The 23,388-nt window shown below is 34.4% G+C and overlaps 1 protein-coding gene across 2 annotated transcripts in view; it reads right to left on the reverse strand.

The window, feature by feature from the left end:
• Positions 1-1,612: 1,612 nt before the first annotated feature.
• The window catches only part of ACMSD (aminocarboxymuconate semialdehyde decarboxylase), an 83,102-nt gene continuing 61,326 nt past the window's right edge, over positions 1,613-23,388 (reverse strand). Inside the window, exons 9-10 of one of the 2 annotated variants that reach the window (XM_036886674.2) lie at positions 5,448-5,546; positions 1,613-2,639 (exon numbers count right to left, since the gene is read on the reverse strand). In XM_036886674.2, the coding sequence (XP_036742569.2) occupies positions 2,577-2,639; positions 5,448-5,546 (162 nt within the window). In that variant the 3' untranslated portion in view covers positions 1,613-2,576. Of the gene's footprint in view, positions 2,640-5,447; positions 5,547-14,490; positions 14,606-23,388 lie in introns of those variants that run through there. The other variant, XM_036886676.2, reaches the window with a different exon arrangement.

Below are 23,388 nucleotides of genomic sequence, written 5' to 3' on the forward strand. Positions count from 1 at the left end.
GAACTATTGATTCTCTTCCCTCCCATACCTGTTACTTTCACAATTTCCTCATCATGGTAAATGGTAATAAATCTACCCAGCTGCTCAAGTAAGAAATCTAGGTGTCAAGGCATCTATGTCTACAGTATAGTTGTGGCTAATACCATTAATTACATCTCAAGAGACTAAATGTCCCCAGAGTTATTGCACAGAAGAGTCATAGGTAGAAAGCTCCTTTCTACACCCAGATTAAAGAATTCGCTCCCTATCTTGTGATTGAATCTTTGGTTTAGTTGATGTTGGAGATATCCTTATGTATGATGTGGGAAATAAATCTAATTTATTGTAGCACTATTTGTAATTGTAAAATACTGGAAATTATTTATAATGTCCAAATACTGAAGATTGAAAAACTAAGTGCACACACATATATGTACAGAAGCTGGTAATCAACCTTGATTTCTTTCCTTCTTCCTTTTCCCTGACATTTATCAAGTGCTTTTGGTTCTACTTACATCTCAATATCCCCATTCTATTACTTTTGCCCAAGTCACCATCATTACTTTCCTAGTCTCCCTAGTATCATTCTTGACTGCCTTAAATAATTTTCTACACAACTGCTAATGTGGTTAAAAAAAAATAAGTCAAAGCATGTCATTGATCTATTTCATAACCTCCAATGGCTTCTTATCAAACAATATAAAAATATAAACTCTTAACTATGGCCAACTTCCCAGCTTCATCTCCTACCTGTCTCCCCCCCTTGCTCACAAGCTCTGCCACAGGGTCTTTAGTGCCTCAGAGCCTTTGTATTTTGCCTGAATAATGCTCTTCTCCATGGCTATTTACTTCTATTATTCAAGCCTTAGTTCAAAGTCTTTTTTGAAAGAAGCTTTCTTTGACCCGACGATTTACTCCCCCTAGTCATTCTATACATTTCTCTGTTTTAATTTCTTCATAGTGTTTATCAGTATCAGAAAAATTTCCTCCCTTCTTATCTTCCTCCTTCCCTCCCTCTCTCTGTTCCTCCTTTTTCTGTCCTTCCTCCTTTATTTATGTTTCTTACCCTCCAGATTGTAGGCTTTGCCAGAGAAGATGTTTTATCCTTTTTGCTTGCTTGTACATCTCCAGTGTCTGTAATGGTCCTACAGCCTTGGCGCATCATATAAGCACTCTCTGAATAGGAATATGCCCATTATCTGTCTGTCTGTCTACCTATCATCTATCTATGATATTGAATAAGGTGATCAGATTACTTTTCACAATAAAATAACCATTAAGCACAATGTTAAAAATGTTCAAGTATAGAACATATTAAAAGGAACAGATATTTTCACCAAAGAATGGGGAAGGAAAAATTAACATGTGTTTCATGTTGCTGTTTCTCTCATCTTTGTTTTTCTTTTTAGGCAGATTGGAGTAACAAGCAGTGTACTGGGCGGGTAAAGTCCTAGAAAGCAACAGGAGGAGCAAGAAAGACATGGAGTAATGAACAAAATAAAGTGAAAATAAAGGGATGAGTGTAGTTTAGCAAACATTAGATCATAAATTATATGCAAATACACAACTCTTGGTTTTCTGGGCTAAATGGAAGAGAAAAGAAATACAAATGAATATGAAACAAGCAGGTAGTTTTGAAAAACTATGTTTGATTTTAGAGTTCAGCCAGAGGTACATGAGCTGCAGATGTTCATCATCCTCCTAGGACCAGGTTCATTTTCAGCAGTTCAGGTGGGATGACAATAAATGAAGTCAATAAAATAAGGTTACCCTGGTATTGCCCTGCTTAATCGCCACAGCTAGCTTTACACATTCTGCTACATATCTTCAAGTAAATGAACTTCTGGTAAAAGAATTATAAACTGGAACTTTTCTCCAGAATGGGTAAGTTCTCATTCAGTCTGAAACCTATTCTCATAGGTTTCCTATGTTCAGTGTTCCAATTCTACCAAGCCTTATCCATCCTCACAGACTCAGCTCAAGTTCCAAGATCATCTATGAAGATCTGTGCAACAGTTTGAACTTAAATGAATTTGTTTTTACAGAAACTTCTGTGACACTCCTATTGTATTGCTTAGTAACTATTTCATAACCATTTATATTGCTTCCTTAATTGGATTATAGGTTCCTAGAGGTTATGGATTAAGGATATCATTTATTTTTGGAGTCTAAAGCATTCCCAGTCCAATTCTGGACTAATGTAAGGTGTTAAAAGTGCATTAAGACATATTATTTGGGCCCAATTTACACATACTTGTTCAAAGTAGAGAACCTACCTAGAGAATACCAGATCCCTCTAGGATGAATTTGGCTTTGGTCTTTCTCCACATAAATCTTTAGTGACATTTTGCTTTTTATTTCTGTCATTAATTTAAAAAGCACTGGGAAAATCATTTTTGATTTGCACATGAAATAATGTACTGCTTTTCAGAATGAAAACACATGTGAGTCACTTTGTTATGGATAACAGGATATTTGGAGATACTCTTTCTGGATAAAATAGTTCAAAATAGGATTTTAGTAATGCATGTGTGATACATATTTAAAAACAAAAGTGATGTATCTTCTTGAAAGTTTGCTTCTTTTAGTAAATTCAGTCATTCAAATTGTTTTCTTTCAAGACCCAAAAATGCTAGGGCATTGCCAGCTTTTAGTTTGTCCTGGAAAAGAAAAGAAAAAGTTTTATTTTAAAGCATGATTTAATGGCTGTTTTTAAGTATTTTGTTGTCTTTTATCAGATTTTTAAAAAATGAACTCCCCTGTGTGTGAGGAAAATATTACCAGATTAAACAATGAATCTCTGGACTCATGTTTTACTCCATTATTTGAAATCTAAGTTTGAAACTTGATTGTAGGAGGAAAGGAGGAAAACTATAAGGGAAAGTGCCCTGTTAGGAAAATACACTTTTTTGGAAACCTCTACAGGACCCTACAAAGGGCTATAAGGACTGTTTAGAGGCAAATATAGAAGGTACAGTTTAGGTCTACAGGACAAGAAAGCTGGAAATAGTACCCAGAGGTCATCTTGCCATCCCCCAGCCTCTAGGCTTATGTATTGTCTTCACATCGCCCTGAATAAAAGGTAAGCTCTTCAGGAGCACAGAAAGTGATCAGAGATGAGAGCTTCAGAATATCGCACAAATACGTGCATTCATAGATTTCACAAGAGAGAAGAACTGCCAAATTTTCTTCACCTTCTCCCCAGCTATTGATGTAGATCAGTTTCACATAAAGAACTCCTGTGATTTGAGGGGTAACTTTGTGATACCCTAAATGATACATGTCCAGCATGCAAAGGGCAAGCATGTAGCGAGGGTGGAAGGAAACACCTATGGAGTTGTGTAACATCCATGCCGTTAATATGTATCTATATGTCATGACCTTCAGGGTTCTTACACAGCCTTGAGAAGTGGGTAACTGAGGCACGGACTTCTTGTTCAGGGTTCCTGATCTACATGGGTTATCCTCCTCTAAAGGAAGATTTCAGAAGTGACTATTGCTACTCTGAGAAACTATTTGCTTTATTTTTTAACAGATTGGTACCATGTGTCCTTTGAAGGGGATACATTTTGGTGTGCTGGTTGGAGATCTGATCCTGGTCAGCAGATTTGGGATTGGGTCCATGTGTGATAATCTAACAGCTATGTTGCCTTTGGTAAATCACTCAGTCCCCAAGTCTGTTTTTCCTCCTCTGCATCTACATGGTAGAATGCATCTGCCTGTCTACCTCCAGTGTTGTTGTGCTCATCAAATGCATTTAAATTGTTTTCAAATTGTTTTTGAAAAATTCTGTTTTTACAGAAACTTCTGTGGAACTTTTCTCTAGAATTGGTAAGTTCTCATTCAGTCTGAAATTAAAAATTTTTTAAATAAATTTACCTTCACATGGCTCAAAATTTAAAAGGTATAAAATGGATGCTTCCTTTCACTACTGCCACCCAACTATTATTTTTTCTCTCCAGAATTAATCAGTTTCTTGTTTGTTCTTCCAGAGATTATATTATGCATATATAAGCAAATTCTTATATTTAGGTACATAGGTTTTTTGTTGCAGATGGATCATATAGTACACACAAATGGAATTATACTGTATACATTGTTTTGTACTTTGTTTTTTCAACTTAATATATTTTGGAAGTTGATTTTTTTCCAGAAATTGATTCTTCATATTTTTATGGCTATATAGACTCCACTGTATGGATATGTTATTATTTAACCACTCCCCTGTAGATTGTTTTCAGTCTTTTATTACAATGTTACAATGAGTAACCTTGTATAGAATGTCATGAATTTGTGACAATATAAGTATTTTATGCAAGAGTTTTTGAAAACCTGAGAGTGGTAAGCACATAAAATTAATAAAAGGCATAAAACAATTATCATTCCACTAAAGTCTTAATCAGGATGCTTGGGGTAATATGATTTCAGTTTAGTTTTGGTTAACTGTATAGCAAGTTTTTCATTTTCAACATTTGGTGTAAAACATAAAAGTAAAAAAACTTTCTTCAGCTTCCTATTTAATAAGTAAATATTTAACAAGTTGAGACTCTTAGTGCCAAAGGGGATACTTCCTGTGTAAAGCTGCCTGAACTTTCTCAGCTAATACCTGGCACTAGTATATATCAGAATGGACTCTTCCTGGCACCTTGTAATGTGCTTTAATGTGCTATGTCCTTAATGACTTAAGGCAGAGAATTAGAATCCTAAGGAACTTGAATCTAGTTTATAAGAAAACCAAGAATTATGCAAAGGATTTTGTAAGATTTTTAAGAGTTTATATATCCCTATGTTTTCATCTTTGTCCATCACTGATCCCTGCTAGTGGTTGGTGGTGAATCACTTAGCAAGAACATTTTTTGTGGGTGGGGTGGGGTGGGATGGGATGGAAGTGGGATGACAGGAGAGAATCTGAGGACACTGCATCTCATTTTAAACTCATCGTGATTCAGCAGCCTGAGAGGTAGAATAGGCAGTGGCAACAGTAGGGCACATTTCAGTATCATTTACCCACCCTGAAAGTCAAATGCCAAAAGAAAAAAATCCAGTTACTTTAGAGTTCTGGTTCCTTGAGTGTTTGTCAGTCGTGACTTTAGTCTCATCATCCTAATAACTAAGATAATTACAGCTTTGGTGATTGGTAGATTTGTAGCATAAATATTAAAGGAAAAATGTAGATATTTATCTTACTCATCTAATGTGCAAACATAAAAATATGGTATTAGTAATATAATTACAGTTTTCTTTCTTGGCTTTATGAATTTAGTTGTACAAGGTTGACTTTCAGTTTTTTTGTTTTGTTTTACTTTCTTTGCCCTTTAATAGTTCAGCTATTTTGAGTAGCAGTTCTAGGAATATTAAGTGTAATGGTTCTCCTGTTCTTTGTTGTCAAGTGTCAAAGTTCTCTGAAACAAACCACAATCAGATCAAGAAAACTAAGGAAAAACAACATGAAGTAAAAAGGCATATACCTTTGTTTCTGCATCAAATTCTTCTATAGACTCTATCAACTTGCCAGGTTCCAGCTCACCTAATGGAAATGGGTAATCGGTTCCCAAAAGTACTTTATCCTGAAAAAAAATTTTTATTTGTAATTTTATAGAACAATATAACCTCAAAGAAGCCCCTGTGAACAAAATATTTACTTATTACAAACACTTCTCTGGTAAAATTTCTTCCTGATCAATAGATGAAACAAACTGATGTAAATTTTAGATTCAGTGGATTAAAAACTTATTCTGACATTTTCTCCAGCAGGTGTCACTATTAGGTTTCTTAAAGTTGCAAATCAACCCACATCCTCTCTTTTCTTAAAAAACTGAAATAAAGAATAGTCAAATATAGAAGTAGGTGTTTATTTAACAAAATGTGCTGATATCTTCAAATGAATTTAAGGATTCTGTATTTCTTATGATGGTACCTTGCAATTGATCCCTCCCCCCCCCAAAAAAATACTAGAACCCGAAGAAAACAAAATCCCTGATTTGGAAAGATATATGCACCCCTGTTTATCACTGCACCATTTGCAATATCCAAGATATGGAAGCAACCTAACTGTCCATCAGTAGATGAATGGATAAAGAATGGTGCATATACACATGGAGTATTATTCAACCATAAAAAGAAAAGATATCCTGCCATTTGCAACAACATAGATGAATCTAGAAGGTATTATGCTCAGTTAAGTAAGTCGGACAAAGACAAATACCATATGATTTCACTTATTTGTGGAATATTAAAACAGAAGGAACAAAACAGCATTAAACTTACAGGCACTGAGAAGTGACTAGTGGTTACCAAGGGGGAGGAGTTGGGGCTGCTGCTGCGGGAAGAGGGAGAAGGATAAAAGGGCACAATAATTTGTAATCACAATATAAGTTGATCATGGGGACTGTTGAACCACTGTGATGTACATTTCAAATGAACATAAGATATATATTAACAATACTTTTTAAAAAACCCATACTATAGTCAAAAAGTAGTTAACAACAAACCCAACTGGATGAAAAGTGAAAACAAACACACAAAACCAACCCCTAAATAGTTCCTATCTCTATAAACTGGGTTGTTTTTTGAGTGATGAGCTTCCAATTGCCACTTGACACTTTGTACAACAAAGCAGACAGGCTTTTCCATCCACAAATGTATAAAGCAGTATGTCAGGCATTTTTCTAAAATTTAGATTACCCTGGTCAATCAAAAAAAAAAAAAAATCCCTGTCTTCAAGAAGCTAATAGTCTAGTAAGAAAGAGAAACATAAAATTAATAATGGTAGTTTATCAAAATAATATGAGAAAAACGTCTTTTCAACCAGAAATTTTACCTGTAGAAATACATCTCACTCATATACATGTAATGGAAATATATACAAGGAAATCAATTGCAACATTATTTGTAGCAGTAAAGACTAGCATTTCCAAAATTAAAAAGGAATAAGGAATGCTCACATATGCTGAAATGAAATAATCATGAAGTTATACTGTAAAGAGGAATGATCTTGCTTGAAGTTATATTGTAAAGAGGGAAAAAAGTCTAGGACAATGTGTCTGCTAAGTTTATATTTGTTTTTAACACGGGACCTATAGACATAAAAATATATGTATGTATACAGTCTATTTCAGGAATGGTACCCCAAAACAAGCAGCAAAGTAGCATTAATTGTCTCTGGGGAAGAGGACTGGGATTGGGGTATGTAGAAGACCCCCCTTTTTTAAAAGATATAATTCACATAACATAAAATTCACCCTTTGAAAGTGTACAGGTCAGTAGATTTTAGTATATTCATGAAGTTGTGTAATCATTCCCACTAATCCCTGGGCATTTTTTTCACCCCAAAAGTAAGCCACATACCCATCAACAGGCACACCCCATTCCCTCCTTCCAAAATATTGATTTATCCTCTGTGTCTTTGGAATTATCTATTCTGGACATTTCATATAAATGGAGTCATGTAATATGTTGCCTTCTTTCATTTAGTTTAATGTTTTCAAGTTTCTTGCATATTGGAGCCTGAATCAGTACTTCATTCCTTTTTTTAGGCTAAATAATATTCCATTGTATAGATATACCACTTTGGGTTTCTTCTTTTTGGCTATTATTATGATGATGCTCTGAACATTTGTGTACAGATTTTTGGATGAACATGTTTTCATTTATTCTGGGTATATACCTAGGAATGGAATTGCTGAGTCATATGGTAAGTTCACATTTAACATTTTGAGAAATTTTCACAGTGACTGAAGCATTCTATATGCCCACCAACAATGTATGAGGGTTCCAATTTCTCCAAATCCTCACCAACACTTGTTACTGTTCATCTTTTTTGTTATAGCATTGTAGTAGGTGTAAAGTGATGTCTTACTATGGTTTTGACTTTCATTTCTCCAACGACTATCTTTGCATGTGTATATTGGCCATTTGTATGTATTTGGAGAAAATTCAGATTCTTTCTGTCTATTCAAACCTATGTGTTTTCTTTTTCTAGTTGTAACAGTTATATTTTCTCAATAGTAGGGACTTATCAAATATGTGATTTACAAATATTTTCTCCATTCTGTGGGCTCTTAAGCACATTCTCTGGGTTGTCTTTTCAAGTGTCTGAAGCATGTAAGTTTTAAAGTTTGATGAAGTCTAATTTATCTATTTTTTTCTTTGGTTGCTAGTGTTTTTGGTGTCATGTTTGAGAAATTATTTTCCATGTTTGAGAATTTATATTCCAAGGTCACAGAGTGTTACAGTTCCTCTTTTAAGAGTCTATAGTTCTGGTTCTTTCATTTAGGTCTTTGATCCAGTTAGAATTGTTCTTGCATATGGTATAAAGAAAGGGATCCAACTAAGTTTTTTTGCATGTGGATGTCCAATTCTTCCACTCAAGCTTATTCTTTTCTCATTGAATTGTATTGGCACCTTTGTTCAAAATCATTGATCTTTATGTCTGTCTTTGTGTCAGTAGCACAGTTTTGATTACTGTATCTGTGTAGAAAGTTTTGAAGTGGGAAGCATTGGTTCTCCAACTTTCTTCTTGTTTGAAGTTATTTTGGCTATTTTGGGTCCCTTGCATTACCATATGAATTTTAGGATCAGTTTGTCAATTCTGCAAAAAGAAAAACAAAAAACAGGACCTGGATTTTTCATAGGGATTGCACTGAATCTATAGATCAATGTAGAGAATATTTCCATTTAACAATATTAAATTTTCTAATCAATTAACATGGGAGGTCTTTTCATTTATTTAGGTTATATTTAATTTTCTCCAAAAGTGTTTTGTAGGTCTTGCACTTTTAAAAAAATTGAAGTATCTTTGATATGCAATCTTATATTGGTTTCAAACATACATCACAATGGTTCAACGATTACTCATTATTAGGTCCTTACCCCAACTAGTGTGGTTACTATCTGTCAACATAGAAAGATGTTACAGAATCATTGCCTATATTCTCTATAGGTCTTGCACTTCTTTAGTTGAATTATTCTTAGGTATTTTAATCTTTTTGATGCCATTGTAAATGTAATTGTTTCCTCAATTTCATTTATGCATTATTAATTGCTAGAATATAGAAATACAATTCATTTTAGTGTAATTATCTTATACCCTGCAACCTTGCTGAATCTGCTTTTTAGCCCTGATAGTTTATTTGTGGATTCTTTAGGATTTTCTATTTCAAATATCATGTCATCTGCAAATAATTTTGCTTCATCCTTTCCAATATGGATCCCTTTTATTTATTTTTCTTGGCTAATTGGCCTGGCCAGAGTCCCCCTCTATAGTTTTTTATGATGAAAAACTTGGGTCTTTTCTGAGTGCTTTTACTGCATCTATTGAGATGATCATGTCATTTTTGCCCTTTATTCTATTAATACAGTGTATTATAATGATTGGTTTTTGTATGTTGATAACAACCTTACATTCCTGGGATAAATTCCAATTGGTCATGGTGTATAATTCTTTTATATGTTGTTGGATTCAGTTTAATAGCTATTACTGGGAAAATTTGTTATTTATATTCATAAGGATATTGATTTCCTCTGATTACTTTGGCTTGGTATCAGAGTAATGCTGGCCTCACAGAGTAAGTTAGGAAGTGTTGTCTTTTGTATTTTTTCAAAGAGTTTGTGAAGGATTGACTGTAACTCTTTTTTTAAAATTTGGTAGAATGCATTAGTGAAGATATCTTGTTCTGAGTTTTGTGGGAAGTTTTAAAATTTCTAATTCAGTCTCTACTTTTTGTTATCAGTCTATTCAGATGTTCTGCTGCTTCTTCAGTCAGTTTCTGTGATCTTCCTAGGAATTTCTTCATTTCATTTAGGTCATGTAATTGTTAGCATATGATTGTTCATAATTTTTCCTTATATTTCTTTTTATTTCTTTAGGGTTATAGTAATGCCCTGTTCTTTCATTTCCTATTTTAATAGTTTGAATCTTCCTTTTTTTTTCTTAGTCAATCAATATTTTGTTAATCACAAATAACCAAATTTTGGTTTTGTTGATTTACTGTATTGGTTTTAAAATTTTTCTACTTCTTTTATATTCTCTAACATTTATTTATTATATCTAAATGTCTGATAGTTTTTGTTTCTTATGCTTGCTTTGGGTTTAGTTTAGTTTTTTTTTTTTTTTTTTTTTTTAGTTTTTTAAAGTGGAAGCCTAAGATATTAATTTGAGATCTTTTTTCTTTTTTAATAGGGGCATTTTTCAGCTATAAGTTTCCCACTAGGTACTTTTTAAACTGCATTTTATGAGTTCTGGAATGTTGTGTTTTGTATTGTATTTGTCTTAAATATTTTCTAATTTCTCTTGTGATATTTTTCCTGTATCTACTGTCATTTCATTTCAGCCTGAAGGATACCCTTTAGTGTTTCTTGTATGACAAGTCTAGTAGCAATGAATTATCTCAATTTTTGTTCATTTGGGAATTTCATCATGTCTCCCCATTCTTGGAGGATAGTTTTGCTGGATTTAGAGTTCTCGATTTACAGGGTTTTTTTCCTTTGGTGGCTTAACTATGTCTTCCACTGCCTTCTGGCGTTCATGGTTTCTGATAAAAGCTAAGAATAGAGCCATAGAGAATATCAACACTGGGGATGGTGTGGTTGCAGAAATGGGAGGACAGAGGGAGGTTGGTCTAAAAGAGGTAAAGAGAGCCAGTAAGGCAGGAGAGTGAGAAAAAGTGGTATTCAAAAATTGCTTTTGCAGCTTTATCAAAAATTAATTAACCATATAAGAGCAAAGCTAATTCTATACTCTCTGATATGTTCTATCAATTTATTTGCCTTATTCTTATGCCAATACTACTTTGTGTTGATTGCTGTAGATTCATTGTAGCTCTTGAAATCAGTTAGTGCAAGTCTCCAACATTACTTTTCTTTTACAAGATTATTTTGGCTTCTTGGCCCTTTGAATCACCCTGTAAATTTTAGACTCACCATGGATTACAGTGAATGTATAGATTAATGTAAAGAGAATTGACATCTGAACAATAAGGAATTCTTTGATCCACAAACATTGTATATATCTCCATTTATTTAGGTTTTAAAAAATTGCTCTCAACAGTATTTTATAGCTTTCAGTGTAGAGGTCTTACATATCATTTTTAAATTTAATTTCTGAGCACTCTAGGTTTTTTTTAAATACTATTGCAAATTGAATTGTTTTAGAGTTTAATTTTACAGCCATTTGCGCCTAACATATGGAAATATAATGGACTTCTAAAATATTGCTCTTATGTCCTGCAATCTTGCTAAATTAACCTATTCTAGTAGTTGCTTTGTAGGGTTCTTAAAATTTTCTACATAGACAATCATGTCATCTGTCAATACAGTTTGATTCTTTCACCAATCTGTATGCCTTTTATTTCTTTTTCTTGTCTTCTTGTACTGGCTAGGATCTCTACTGCAATGTTGATTACAAGGAGTGAGAGTGAACATCATCTCCTCTTTCCCTGTTTTAGGGAGAAAGTGTTTAATATTTTATCTTTAGGTATGGTGATAGCTGTAAGTTTTTGATGATGCCCTTTATCAGATTGAGGACCTTCTTTCCTATTCCTAGTTTGCTGAGGGTTTCTTTTTAGAAGAAATTAGTAATGAATTTTGTCAAATATTTTTTCTTCATTTGATCATACTGTTCCATAAACATAGTGAATTACATTGGTTTTTAAATTTTAAACCATTCTTGGAATGAACCATGTTTGTTAATGATGTATTATCTTTAAAAGTTATTGCTGAATTTGATTTGCTAATATTTTGTAAGGATTTTTGCATCTGATTTTGGAAGGATAGTAGTCTTGATTTTGTTTTCTTGTAAAGTCTTCATTAGGTTTTGGTATTAGGTTTATTCTGACCCCATAACATAATATGGGAATTGTTACCTTCCCTCTTTTTCTAAAAGTATATAAGAATGGTATTATTCTTTAAATTCTAGAATTTGCTAGTGAAACTGTCTGGGCCTGGAGTTCTCTTTGTAGAAAGGTTTATTTATTTATTTATTTTTAGAAAGGTTTTTAATAAATTAAGTTTTGGTAAATTTTGTTTTTCAAGAAATTTGTCCATTTAATATAATTTGTAAATTTTAGTGGCATAAAATTGTTCACAATATCGTTTTAATGTCTGTTTGGTCTGTAGTTAAAGCCACTTTTATTCCTGATATTAATAATTTGTGTTTCTCTTTTTTTGCTTGATCAGTCTTACTAGGAGTTTATGTGTTTTACTACTCTATTCAAAGAAACCAACTTTTGATTTATTAACTTTTAAAATTATTTGCCTATTCTATTCTTTGGTTTTGGCTCATATCTTTATCATTTGATTGTCCCTGCTTACTTTGTATTTAATTTTCTCCTTTTCTAGTTTTTTGAAGTAGGAGCATAAATTACTGTTTCTGCACCTTCTTTTTCCTATAGAAACATTCAAACCTATACATTTTAAAAATTGAGTTATAGTTGACTTACATTATATTAGTTTCAGGTGTACAACCCAATAATTTGATAGTTGTGTTTATTGCAAATGATCACCACAGTAGGTCTAGTTAGCATCAGTCACCATACATAGCTATAACATTTTTTTTTCTTGTGATGAGAGCTATTAAGATTTACTCTTAGCAACTTTCAGATATGCAATATAGTACTATTAACTAGAGTTGCTATGTTCTATATTACATCCCAAGACTTATTTTATAACTTGAAGTTTCTGCCTTTGGCTCCCTTCACCCATTTTGCCCTCTCCCCATACCCCCTCTTCTGGCAATCACCAATCTGTTCTCTGTAGCTATTATCTTGGTATTTTTTTTAAACCTATGCATTTTCTTTTAAGCAGTGCAATGGTTGCACTTCACAAATTTTAATATGTTGTATTTTCATTATTATCCATTTGAAAAAAATTTTAATATTCTTTTCTCTGTTCCATGGATTATTTGTAAGTATGTGGTTTAGTATTAAAGTATTTGGAGTCACTTTGGGATATTTTATTATTTTTTAAAGTATATCTGCTGGTCATAGAACATATCCTATAGGTTACAGCCTTTTGAAATGTATTGAGACTTGACAAGATCCTAGTATATAGTCTAGTTTGGTGAATGTCCCATATGCCCTTAAAAAGAAAAAAATGCGTTTTGCAGTTGTTGTCAGTAGTATTCTGCTAACATTAATTAAGTCAAGGTGGTTGATTGTGCTTTTTTGGTATTCCATATCGTTACCAACTTATGTGCTATCCTTACTGGTAGTTGTTCTTTCAATTAATGAAAGAGGGGCATTAAAATCTTTAATTATGGTTATGAATTTGTCTGTGTTCCCTTTAATGATATCATAATTATCTTGTTTCAAGAATTTTGAAGTTTTTTATTAGGAACATATTTATGATTATTGTGTCTTACTGATGAATTGACCTTTTTTTTCAATAAATACAAAATATCTCTTTAACTCTTGTATTACTCATTTGCTAGTCTAAGTGAAATATGGTATCTTGATGTAGTTTTAATTTTAATTTTTCTTATTATACATGAAATTGACTGTTTTTGACTTTTGCCAGTTTATCTAGGGTTGTTTGTTTTCTAACCTATGTTAGAAACTCTTTAAATATTAGAAATTTAATTCTCTTTATGATTTATGTTGTAAATATTTTCTCAGTTTGTCATTTGGCTTCTTACTTTGTTTACAATGTTTTATTGCCTTGCAAAAGTTTTATTTTTAAAAACCAAATTTATCAATCCTTTCCTTAGATTTTGAGTTATTATTAGGAAAGTTTTCTCTATTTTCAAGATATAGGCCATTTTCTTCTAAATACACTTGTAATCTTGTCTGTTTTCACCTCTAAGATATGAACTGTTCCCATATATTAGCACGAGTCATATTGTTAGAGCTTAAAACTATTCATAAATGAGTGAATGGCATTTGTTTATTCCTATGTATTGTTTTGAAAATATATTACACAGAGAATTCCTGGAGACATGAAGGTGGGGGGAGCAGCATAAATGGAATATAAAGGGAGATGAAAGAGAGGGGAAGCCTACTAGACAAAACTTCTCTTCCTTTAATTAGAATAGCTCTGATTTTCTCTGTTTTAATGGTTTACACATTATTATAAGAGTTTGATCAAAGGTTTCCATGCATTAAAAACAAAGTTTCAAAATAATGAGCTAGAGTATTTCTAAGCTTTATTATGACCCTAAATTCCAGGTTCTTTCTCTAAACCAATGTTTCTTGACACTACCTGTATATTAATATCACCTGGGAAACTTGAAAAAATACCCACTTAGGCCCTGGAAAAAAGATGGTGGAATATGAAGGCAGGGCAGACACCCCCTTCCAACTCACACAAGGAAGCAACTACAGCAAATACAACTAACCTGAAAACGACCCAAAGACTTCAGACCACCTACAGCTGGTGAAGAAGAGAAGACCATACAAAGAAGGGTAAAGTGGCAGAGATGAGATCAAGCAGGACCCCAGCACTTCCCCCATTCCAGCCCACAAACAGGAGAATGAGGAATGGAATGGGAGGGGATAAGCACTCAGGAATTCTGCAAACCTGGCCCTGGAGATCTGCTCTTAGAAAATGAGTCCACACTGCATCAGGCTTGGGGATTAACTGGGCTGGACACCAGGGAGAGATGGAGCACTCTGGGAGGCTGAGACTCCTGCTGCTGTGGAGGACAAGAATGCTCTGGAGGTCCCACTGAGACCCAAGCCCAAGGTGGCTGTTTGAAAGATTTACCAGCAGTGGTAAGGGTGCCAAAGGGGCAAGGGTTGTATGGACTTATCTCCACAGGAGAAAGGGTAGGTGGATGACACTTCCCCAGCCCAACAGGTCGGGCACTCATGGGACCCGCAAATGCTCCATCTGCCTTGCTGGAGGCTGAGCCTTGAGGTGCTGCCCTGCATACCCACCTGCTCACCAGCTTGGAATGCTCAATCCAGCAGGCAGAGGGAGGCTTTCCCATGTTTCTCAGATAACTGGGAAGATATGTGCTAGAGCCAGCTTCAAGTACTCCTTCCTCTTTGAGTGTAACCCACCCCAGGGCAATACCCAACCCAGAGCCATGTGACCACCCCACACACTCTGTTAGCCCAGCAGTGTTGCCATCACTTGCAGGGCAGGCAGAGGGTGACCTGACCAAAATTTCCAGCAAAAGTGCCACTGCTTTGCTCACAAAGGGTAGCTGAGCAAGGTCTGACTGAGGCAAACTAACATCCATAGTGGACTGTGTTAGACCACTGCCTTCAGACAGAAAGGTGGGCCTGCACATAGCCCACCAACAGCAACTGGGGAGCCACTGCAAAGAAGAACCAGGCACTAGAGAGTAAAGAGTCTTGAGCTTCTGGGCACCACAGGACACCTTCATAAAGTCATTACTCTCTAGACCAGGAAGCATAATAGATCCATATAATATAGAAGAAGAAATGCAGAAACCCTGAAAAATGAGGAGGCAGGGGAATATTTCCAAAGAAAACTACAGTGTAAGAACCAGAAAGCTAAATGAAACAAAATTCACCAATCTTCTTGATAAATCTTTCAAAGTAGCAGTCACTGATCTGCAGAAAATGATTGACAATTTCAGGGAGGATTTTAACAAAGAGAAGAGTTGAAAAAGAGCAACTCAGAGCTGAAGAATATAATAGCTGAAATGAAATATTCAATGGAGGGAATGGATAATAGAAAAGACAATAAGATGGAAATTAGACAACAGGAACATAATGATGCTGAGGAGTAGAGAGAAAAACAATCTCTAGGAATGAAAGAATGATAAGAGAGCTGTGTGATAATTCCAAGTGAAACAATATTTATGTACTAGGGGTCCCAGAAGGAAAAGAGAGAGACAAAGGGGTAGCAAGTCTCTTAAATGAAATAATTGAAGAAAACTTCCCCAATCTGCAGAAGGAAATAGAAACTCAGGTCCTGGAAGCACAGAGAGCCCCTAACAAAAGGGACCCCAGGAAGACAACACCAAAACATATAATAATCAAAATGACAAAGATTAAGGATAAGGAGAGGGTATTGAAAGCAGCCAGAGATAGACAAAGGAATACTTACAAGGGAAACCCAATCAGACTTTTAGCAGATTTCTTAGCAGAAACTTTACAGGCCAGAAGGGAGTGGCAGGAAATACTTAATGTATTGACAGACGGACCTTCATCTCAAGAATCTTCTACCCAGGAAGATTATCATTCAAAATTGAAGGAGAGATTAAACATTTCCCAGATAAAACAAAGGCTGAAGGAATTTATTAACCACTAAGCCAGCCTTACAGGATATGTTACAGGGACTTCTGTAAATGGAAATATTCTTAGGCCTAAATAGTTTTCACCAGTGAAAACAAGCCCACAGTAAATGTAGTAGATGAACTACTTACCAGGCAAGTATGAAATTAAAACAAAAGTGGTAAAATCAACTATTTACAAAATCAGTCAAGGGATACACAAAAAAAGTAGATAATGATATCTAATACATAAAGTATGGAGGAAGAAGAATAAAAAAGAAGTACTTTTATATTGTGCTTGAAATAGAGTGATCAACTTATATAGACTGTTATATAGCTAGGAAACTGTCCATGAACTTTATGGTATCCACAAACCTAAAGCTTATAATAGATCCCCAAAAAATTAAAAAAGAGAGACCAAATCATAACACTAAAGAAAACCGTCAAATAACAACAGCAGAGTATAAGAGAAGAAAATGAACAGGGAACTACAAAAACAAACAGAAAACAATAAAATAGCAGTAAGTACATACATATCAATAACTACCTTGAATGTAAATGGACTGAATGGACCAATCAAAAGACAGGGTGGCAGATGGATAAAGAAACAAGTCCCATCTATATGCTGCCTACAAGAGACTCATTTCAGACTGAAAGACATGCACAGATTGATAGTGAAGGGATGGAAAAAGATATTTAATGCAAATAATCGGAGAAAAACAGGAGTAGCATTACTTATATCAGACAAAATTGACTATAAAAGAAAGAAAGTAACAAGACACAAAGAAAATAGAATTTAGTATGTGAGTGTATCATTAAATAATGATAAAGGGATCAGTCCAACAAGAGGATATAACCATTATAAATATCTATGCACCCAAAATAGGAGTACCTAATATGTAAAACAAATGCAGAATAAAAGAGGGAAATAGTCTGCAGCTCATTCATATTGGGAGACTTCAACACACCACTCACATCAATTGATCAACCAGACAGAAAACAAATAAGGAAACAGAAGCACTGAATAACACATTAGGTCAGATGGACTTAAGACATCTACAGAACATTGCACCCCAAAGCATCAGGATACATTTTTCTCAATTGTACATGGAATGTTCTCCTGAACAGATCACATACTAGGCCATAAAAAGTCTCAATAAACAAGGTTGAAATTGTATCAAGCAGTTTCTCAGATCATAATGGCATGAAACTAGAAATAAATTACACAAAGAAAACAAGAAAGCCTACAAACACATGGAGGCTAAAAACATCTAAATAATCAATAAATCAATGAACAAATAAAAACAAGCAATACATGGAGACAAATGAGAAAAAGAATATAACAGTCTAAAATCTGTGGGATGCAACAAAAATAGCTCCAAGATGGAAGTACATAGCAATCCAGGCCTACCTCAAGAGAGAAGAACAATCCCAAATAAACACTCTAAAGTCATAATTAAAGAAAGAAGAAAAAGAACAAATGAAACCCAAAGTTACTAGGGGGGACATAATAAATAAAGATCAGAGTAGAAACAAAGATAGAGAAGAATAAAACAATAGAAAAAAATCCATGAAACCAAGAGCTGGTTCTTTGAGAAAATAAAATAGATAACCCCCTAGCCAGACTTATCAAGAAAAAAAGAAAGGTACACAAATAAACAAAATTAGAAATGAAGTAGTCACAACAGATACCACAGAACTACAAAGAATTATTAGAGAATTCTATGAAACCTTATACACCAATAAATTGGACAATTTAGAAGAAATGGAAAATTCCTAGAAAAATACAACCTTCCAAGATTGACCTACAAAGAAACAGAAAATATGAACAGGCCAACCACAGTAATGAAATCAAATTGGTAATAAAAACATGGAAAAAACAAAAGTCCAGAAACAGATGGCTTCACAGCTGAATTCTATCAAACATTTAAAGAGCTGATACCCATCCTCCTTAAAGTATTCCAAAACGTAGAAGAGGAATGAATACTTCTAAAATCATTCTATGAGGCCAGCATCACTTTAATATCAAAACCAGACAAAGACACTACAAAAAAATTTTAGACCAATATCCCTGATAAACATAGATGCAAAAATCCTCGAAAAATATTAACAAACTGAATTAAAAAATACATCAAAAGTATCATCCATCATGACCAAGTGGGATTTATTCCAGGGATCCTAGGATGGCACAATATTCATAAATCAATCAATGTTATATACCACATTAACAAAAAGAAGGATAAAAAACACTTGGTCATCTCAATAGGTACTGAAAAAACATTTGATGCAATTCAACATCCATCCTTGACAAAAACTCCCAACAAAGAAAGAATGTCCTTCAACATAATAAAGGTTGTATATGACAAACCCAGAGCTAACATTATGCTAAATGGCAAAAAGCTAATAGCTTTTTTCTCTAAGATCTGAAACAAGAGAAGGATGTTCACTCTCACCACATTTATTCAACATACTACTGGAGGTCCTATCCAGAGCAATCAGACAAAATAAATAGGTAAAAGGCATCCAAGTTGTTAAGGAAGAAATAAAACTGTCATTATTTGCAGATGACATGATACTATATATAAAAACCCTAAATACTCCACCAAAAAGCTATTAGAACTAATAAATGGATTCAGCAAAGTTGCAGGATACAAAACTAATACTCAGAAATGTGTTGTGTTCCTATGAACTAACAATGAACTAGCAGAAAGAGAAATCAGGAAAACAATTCCATTTATAATTACAACAGAAAGAATAAAATACCTAGGAATAAACCTAACTGAGGAGGTGGAAGATCTGTACTCTGAAAAATGGAAGAGTCTTGTGAGAGAAAGAAGACACACATAAATGAAATCTATCCCATGCTCATGGATAGGAAGAATTATTTTTGTCAAAATGGCCATCATACCCAAAGCAATTTACAGAGCCAAAGCAATCCCTATCAAAATACCAACAGCATTTTTCAATGAAGTAGAGCAAATAATCCTAAAATTCATGTGGAACCACTAAAGACCCCTAATAGCCAAAGCAATCCTGAGAAAGAAGGGCAAACTTGGGGATGTTATGCACCCTGAATTCAAGTTATACTACAAAGCTATGTAATCAAAAGAGTATGGTAATCAAAACTGCATGGTAGTGGCAGAGGAACAGACCCTTAGATCAATGAAACAGAATAGAGAGCCTGGATATAATTCCATGCATTATGGTCAATTAATATATGACAAAGGAGCCATGAATATACAATGGGGAAAATACGGACTCTTCAATAACTGGTGCTGGGAAAATTGGACAGCTATGTGCAAGTGAACAAAACTGAATTACTATCTAACTCCATACACAAAATGTAAACTTGCAATGGATTAAAGACCTAAATGTAAGACATGAAACCATAAAACTGTTAGAAGAAAACTTAGGCAAAAATTTCTTGAACATAAATATAAACAATTTTTCCTGGACAGATCTTCTTGGCAAGAGAAACAAAAAATGAACAAATGGGACTACATCAAACTAAAAGTTTCTGTACAGCAACAGACACCATCAAAAGAACAAAAAGGGAGTCTCCAGTATGGGAGAATATATTTGTAAACTTTATCTGATAAGGGGTTAACACCCAAAATATATAAATAATTCATATGCCTTAGTACAGCATAGAGAAGACAAGTAATGACTCTATAGAATCTTACTATGCTGATAGTGACTGCAATGGGCAGGGTGAGGACTTGATAATATAGGTGAGTGTTCAAACCACAATGTTGTTCATGTGAACCTTTCATAAGATTGTATATCAACGATACTTTAATTTAAAAAAAAGAACTTATATGCCTCAACACACACAAAAAAAATCCCAAATAGCCTGATTGAAAAAATGGGTGAAGGACCTGAACAGACATTTTTCCAAAGAAATACATTTTTCCAAAGATGGCCAAAAGCCACATGAAAAGATTCTCCACAATGCTAATCATCAGGGAACTGCAAATCAAAACCATAATGAGATATCACCTCACAGCAGTTAAAATGGCCACTATCCAAAAGAGAAGAAATAACAAGTGTTGGCAAGACTGTGGAGCAAAGGGAAGCCTCCTACACTGTTGATGGAAATGTAAATGGGTGCAACCACTGAGGAAAGCAGTATGGACCTTCCTCAGAAAACTAAAAATAGAAATTTATGATCTAGTAATTCCATTTCTAGGAATTCACATGAAGAAAACAAAATCCCTGATTCAAAATGATATGTGCACCCCTATGTTTATCACTTCATTATTTATAATAACTAAGTTATTGAAGCAACCTAAGTGTCCATCAGTAGATTAATGGATAAATAAAATATGGTACATAGACACATTGGATATTATTCACCCAATTAAATAAAAATAAATGCCGCAACAAAAAATAAATTTTGCAACAACTTGGTTGGACCTAGAGGGTATTATGCTAAGTAAAATAAGTCAGGGAGAGAAATACAAATACTATATGATTCCCCTTATTTATATAATATAAAAATAAAATAAAATGAATAAAATAGCAGTAGACTCATAGATACTAAGAAGGTACTGGTGGTTTCCATGGCAGAGGAGTTGGGGTGGCTGGGTGGGAAGAGTGAGGAGGATAAAGAGGGATGAAAGTTCTCAATCATAATATAAGGTGGTCATGGGTTGGTTGATTAGCATGGAGTATATAGCCATTGATTCTGTAACATCTTCCTATGTTAAAAGACAGTAACTGCACTAGGGAGGATGAGGATTTAGTAATATTGGTAATGGTTGAACCACTGTGTTTTATATTTGAAAGTAATATAAGGTTGTAGCTAGTGAGCCCAGATATAAATCCAAGCATATATGGTCAATTAATATATGATAAAGGAGCCATGAATATACAATGGGGAAATAATAGCCTCTTCAACAATTGGTGTTCGCAAAACTGAACAGCTACATGCAAGAGAATGAAAATGGATTATTGTCTAACCCCATATGCAAAAGTAAACTCAAGTTGGATCAAAGACCTGAATGTAAGTCATGAAACCATAAAACTCTTAGAAGAAAACATAGGCAAAAAAATCTATTGAATATAAACATGAGCAACTTTTTCCATAAGCAGAACAAATAGGCATCCTACAGTATGGGAGAATATATTTGTAAATGACATATCCAACAAGGGGTTAACATCCAAAATATATAAAGAACTCTATGCCTCAACATCCAAAAAGCAAATAACCCTATTAATAAATGGGTGGAGGATATGAACAGACACTTCTCCAAAGAAGAAATTCAGATGGCCAACAGGCACATGAAAAGATGCTCCACATCGCTAATTATCAGGGAAATGCAAATTAAAACTACAATGAGATATCACCTCACACCAGTTAATATGGCCAGCATCGAAAAGACTAGGAACAACAAATGCTGGTAAGGATGTGGAGAAAGGGGAACCCACCTACACTGCTGGTGGGAATGTAAACTAGTTCAACCATTGTGGAAAGCAATATGGAGGTACCTCAAAACACTAAAAATAGAAATACCATTTGACCTGGGAATTCCATTCCTACGAATTTACCCAAAGAAAACAACTTCTCAGATTCAAAAAGACATATGCACCCCTATGTTTATTGCAGCACTTTTTACAATAGCAAAGATATGGAGCAACCTAAGTGTCCATCAGTAGAAGAATGGATAAAGAAGAGGTGGTTACATATACACAATGGAATACTATTCAGCCATAAGAAGAAAACAAATCCTACCATTTGCAACAACATGGATGGAACTAGAGGGTATTATGCTCAGTGAAAGAAGTCAGGCAGAGAAAGACAAATACCAAATGATTTCCCTCATTTGTGGAGTATAACAACAAAGCAAAACTGAAGGAACAAAATAGTAGCAGACTCACAGACTCCAAGAAGGGACTAGTAGTTACCAAAGGGGAGGGGTGGGGGAGAGCAGGTGAAGAGGGAGGGAGAAGAGGGTTATGGAGTATCATGATTGGTGCACATGGTGTGTGTGGTGTCATGGGGAAGACAGTATAACTCAAATAGGGACTCTGTTGCATCTTACTATGCTGATGGACTGTCACTGCAATGGGGTATGGGGGGGACATGATAATTAAGGGTGAATGTAATAACTACATTGTTTTTCTTGTGAAACCTTCATAAGAGTGTATATCAATGATATCTTAAGAAAAAAATTTAAAAAATTTATTGTATATCAATAGTATTTCAATAAAAATATTATTTGGGCCCTATCCCAAATCATTTAAATCATCATATCCAGGGTTGGGACTTATAATAGGTAATTTTTTAAATCTCCATGAATGATTCCTATGTGCAGCTAGGGCTGCAAAGTATTGAACTAACCCATGTTCTTGGCTCAATTAGCTAACAGTATATTATTTTGAATTAGTAAGTCATAGACATGTGACTAATATATAGAGACATTTGGAAAAAACTTACATTTGAGTAGACTTATACCATAACTGAGTTTAGGATTTTAATATGCCCACTGTAATAGTCATTGTTTCCAGTTGAAGACATTAAGTAGAAACTCAGATTAGATTTGTATATCATTTTTTTTTGCCATTGTTAATTGGGAATTGTATATTGGATATTAACTAGGTAATTTCACAAATTATAATGTCTGATGCATGACTATTTGATAGAGCATGAGCCCAAATCTGTTTTTCTTACAGTTGATGACACCACTTTTACCCAATTGTCCAAGCCATAACCCTGGGAGTCCTGCTGGACTTCTGTTTCCTCACCCCAGCATCTCATGGGTACTAAGCCCTTTGGATTCTGCCTCTGTATAATATTTTGCATCCATCTCCCTTCCCCACTTCCCCAGTTCCTCCCTTAACTCATCTTCTTATCATTTCTTGGCTCAGCCAATTGTGACTTCCGTATTCCAAAGTATATGTATCTACCACACACATACTTTTATTCACAGCACTTATTACAATGCTATTAGGTTATCTCTTATGATAAAAATTATTTCCTAACATTTATTGCTTGCTTGCCATGTGTAGGATGCTGTTCTAAGCTATTTGCATTCCTTTCATCCTCACAACCTTCCTATGAGATTGGGTACTATACCCATTCAACAGATGAAGAAACAGAGATGACACCTAACTTGTCTGGAGTTACACAGCTTGTAAGTGATGGAGCCAGGCTTGTGTCTTCATATCCTCCATTCAGCTAAGAACTGGGATAGAAACTGTGCCTCCAGCTCTGAGCAAAAGACCTA

The sequence above is a fragment of the Manis pentadactyla genome, chromosome 8 (genome assembly GCF_030020395.1).
Source record: "Manis pentadactyla isolate mManPen7 chromosome 8, mManPen7.hap1, whole genome shotgun sequence".
In the NCBI taxonomy this organism is placed as follows: domain Eukaryota; kingdom Metazoa; phylum Chordata; class Mammalia; order Pholidota; family Manidae; genus Manis; species Manis pentadactyla.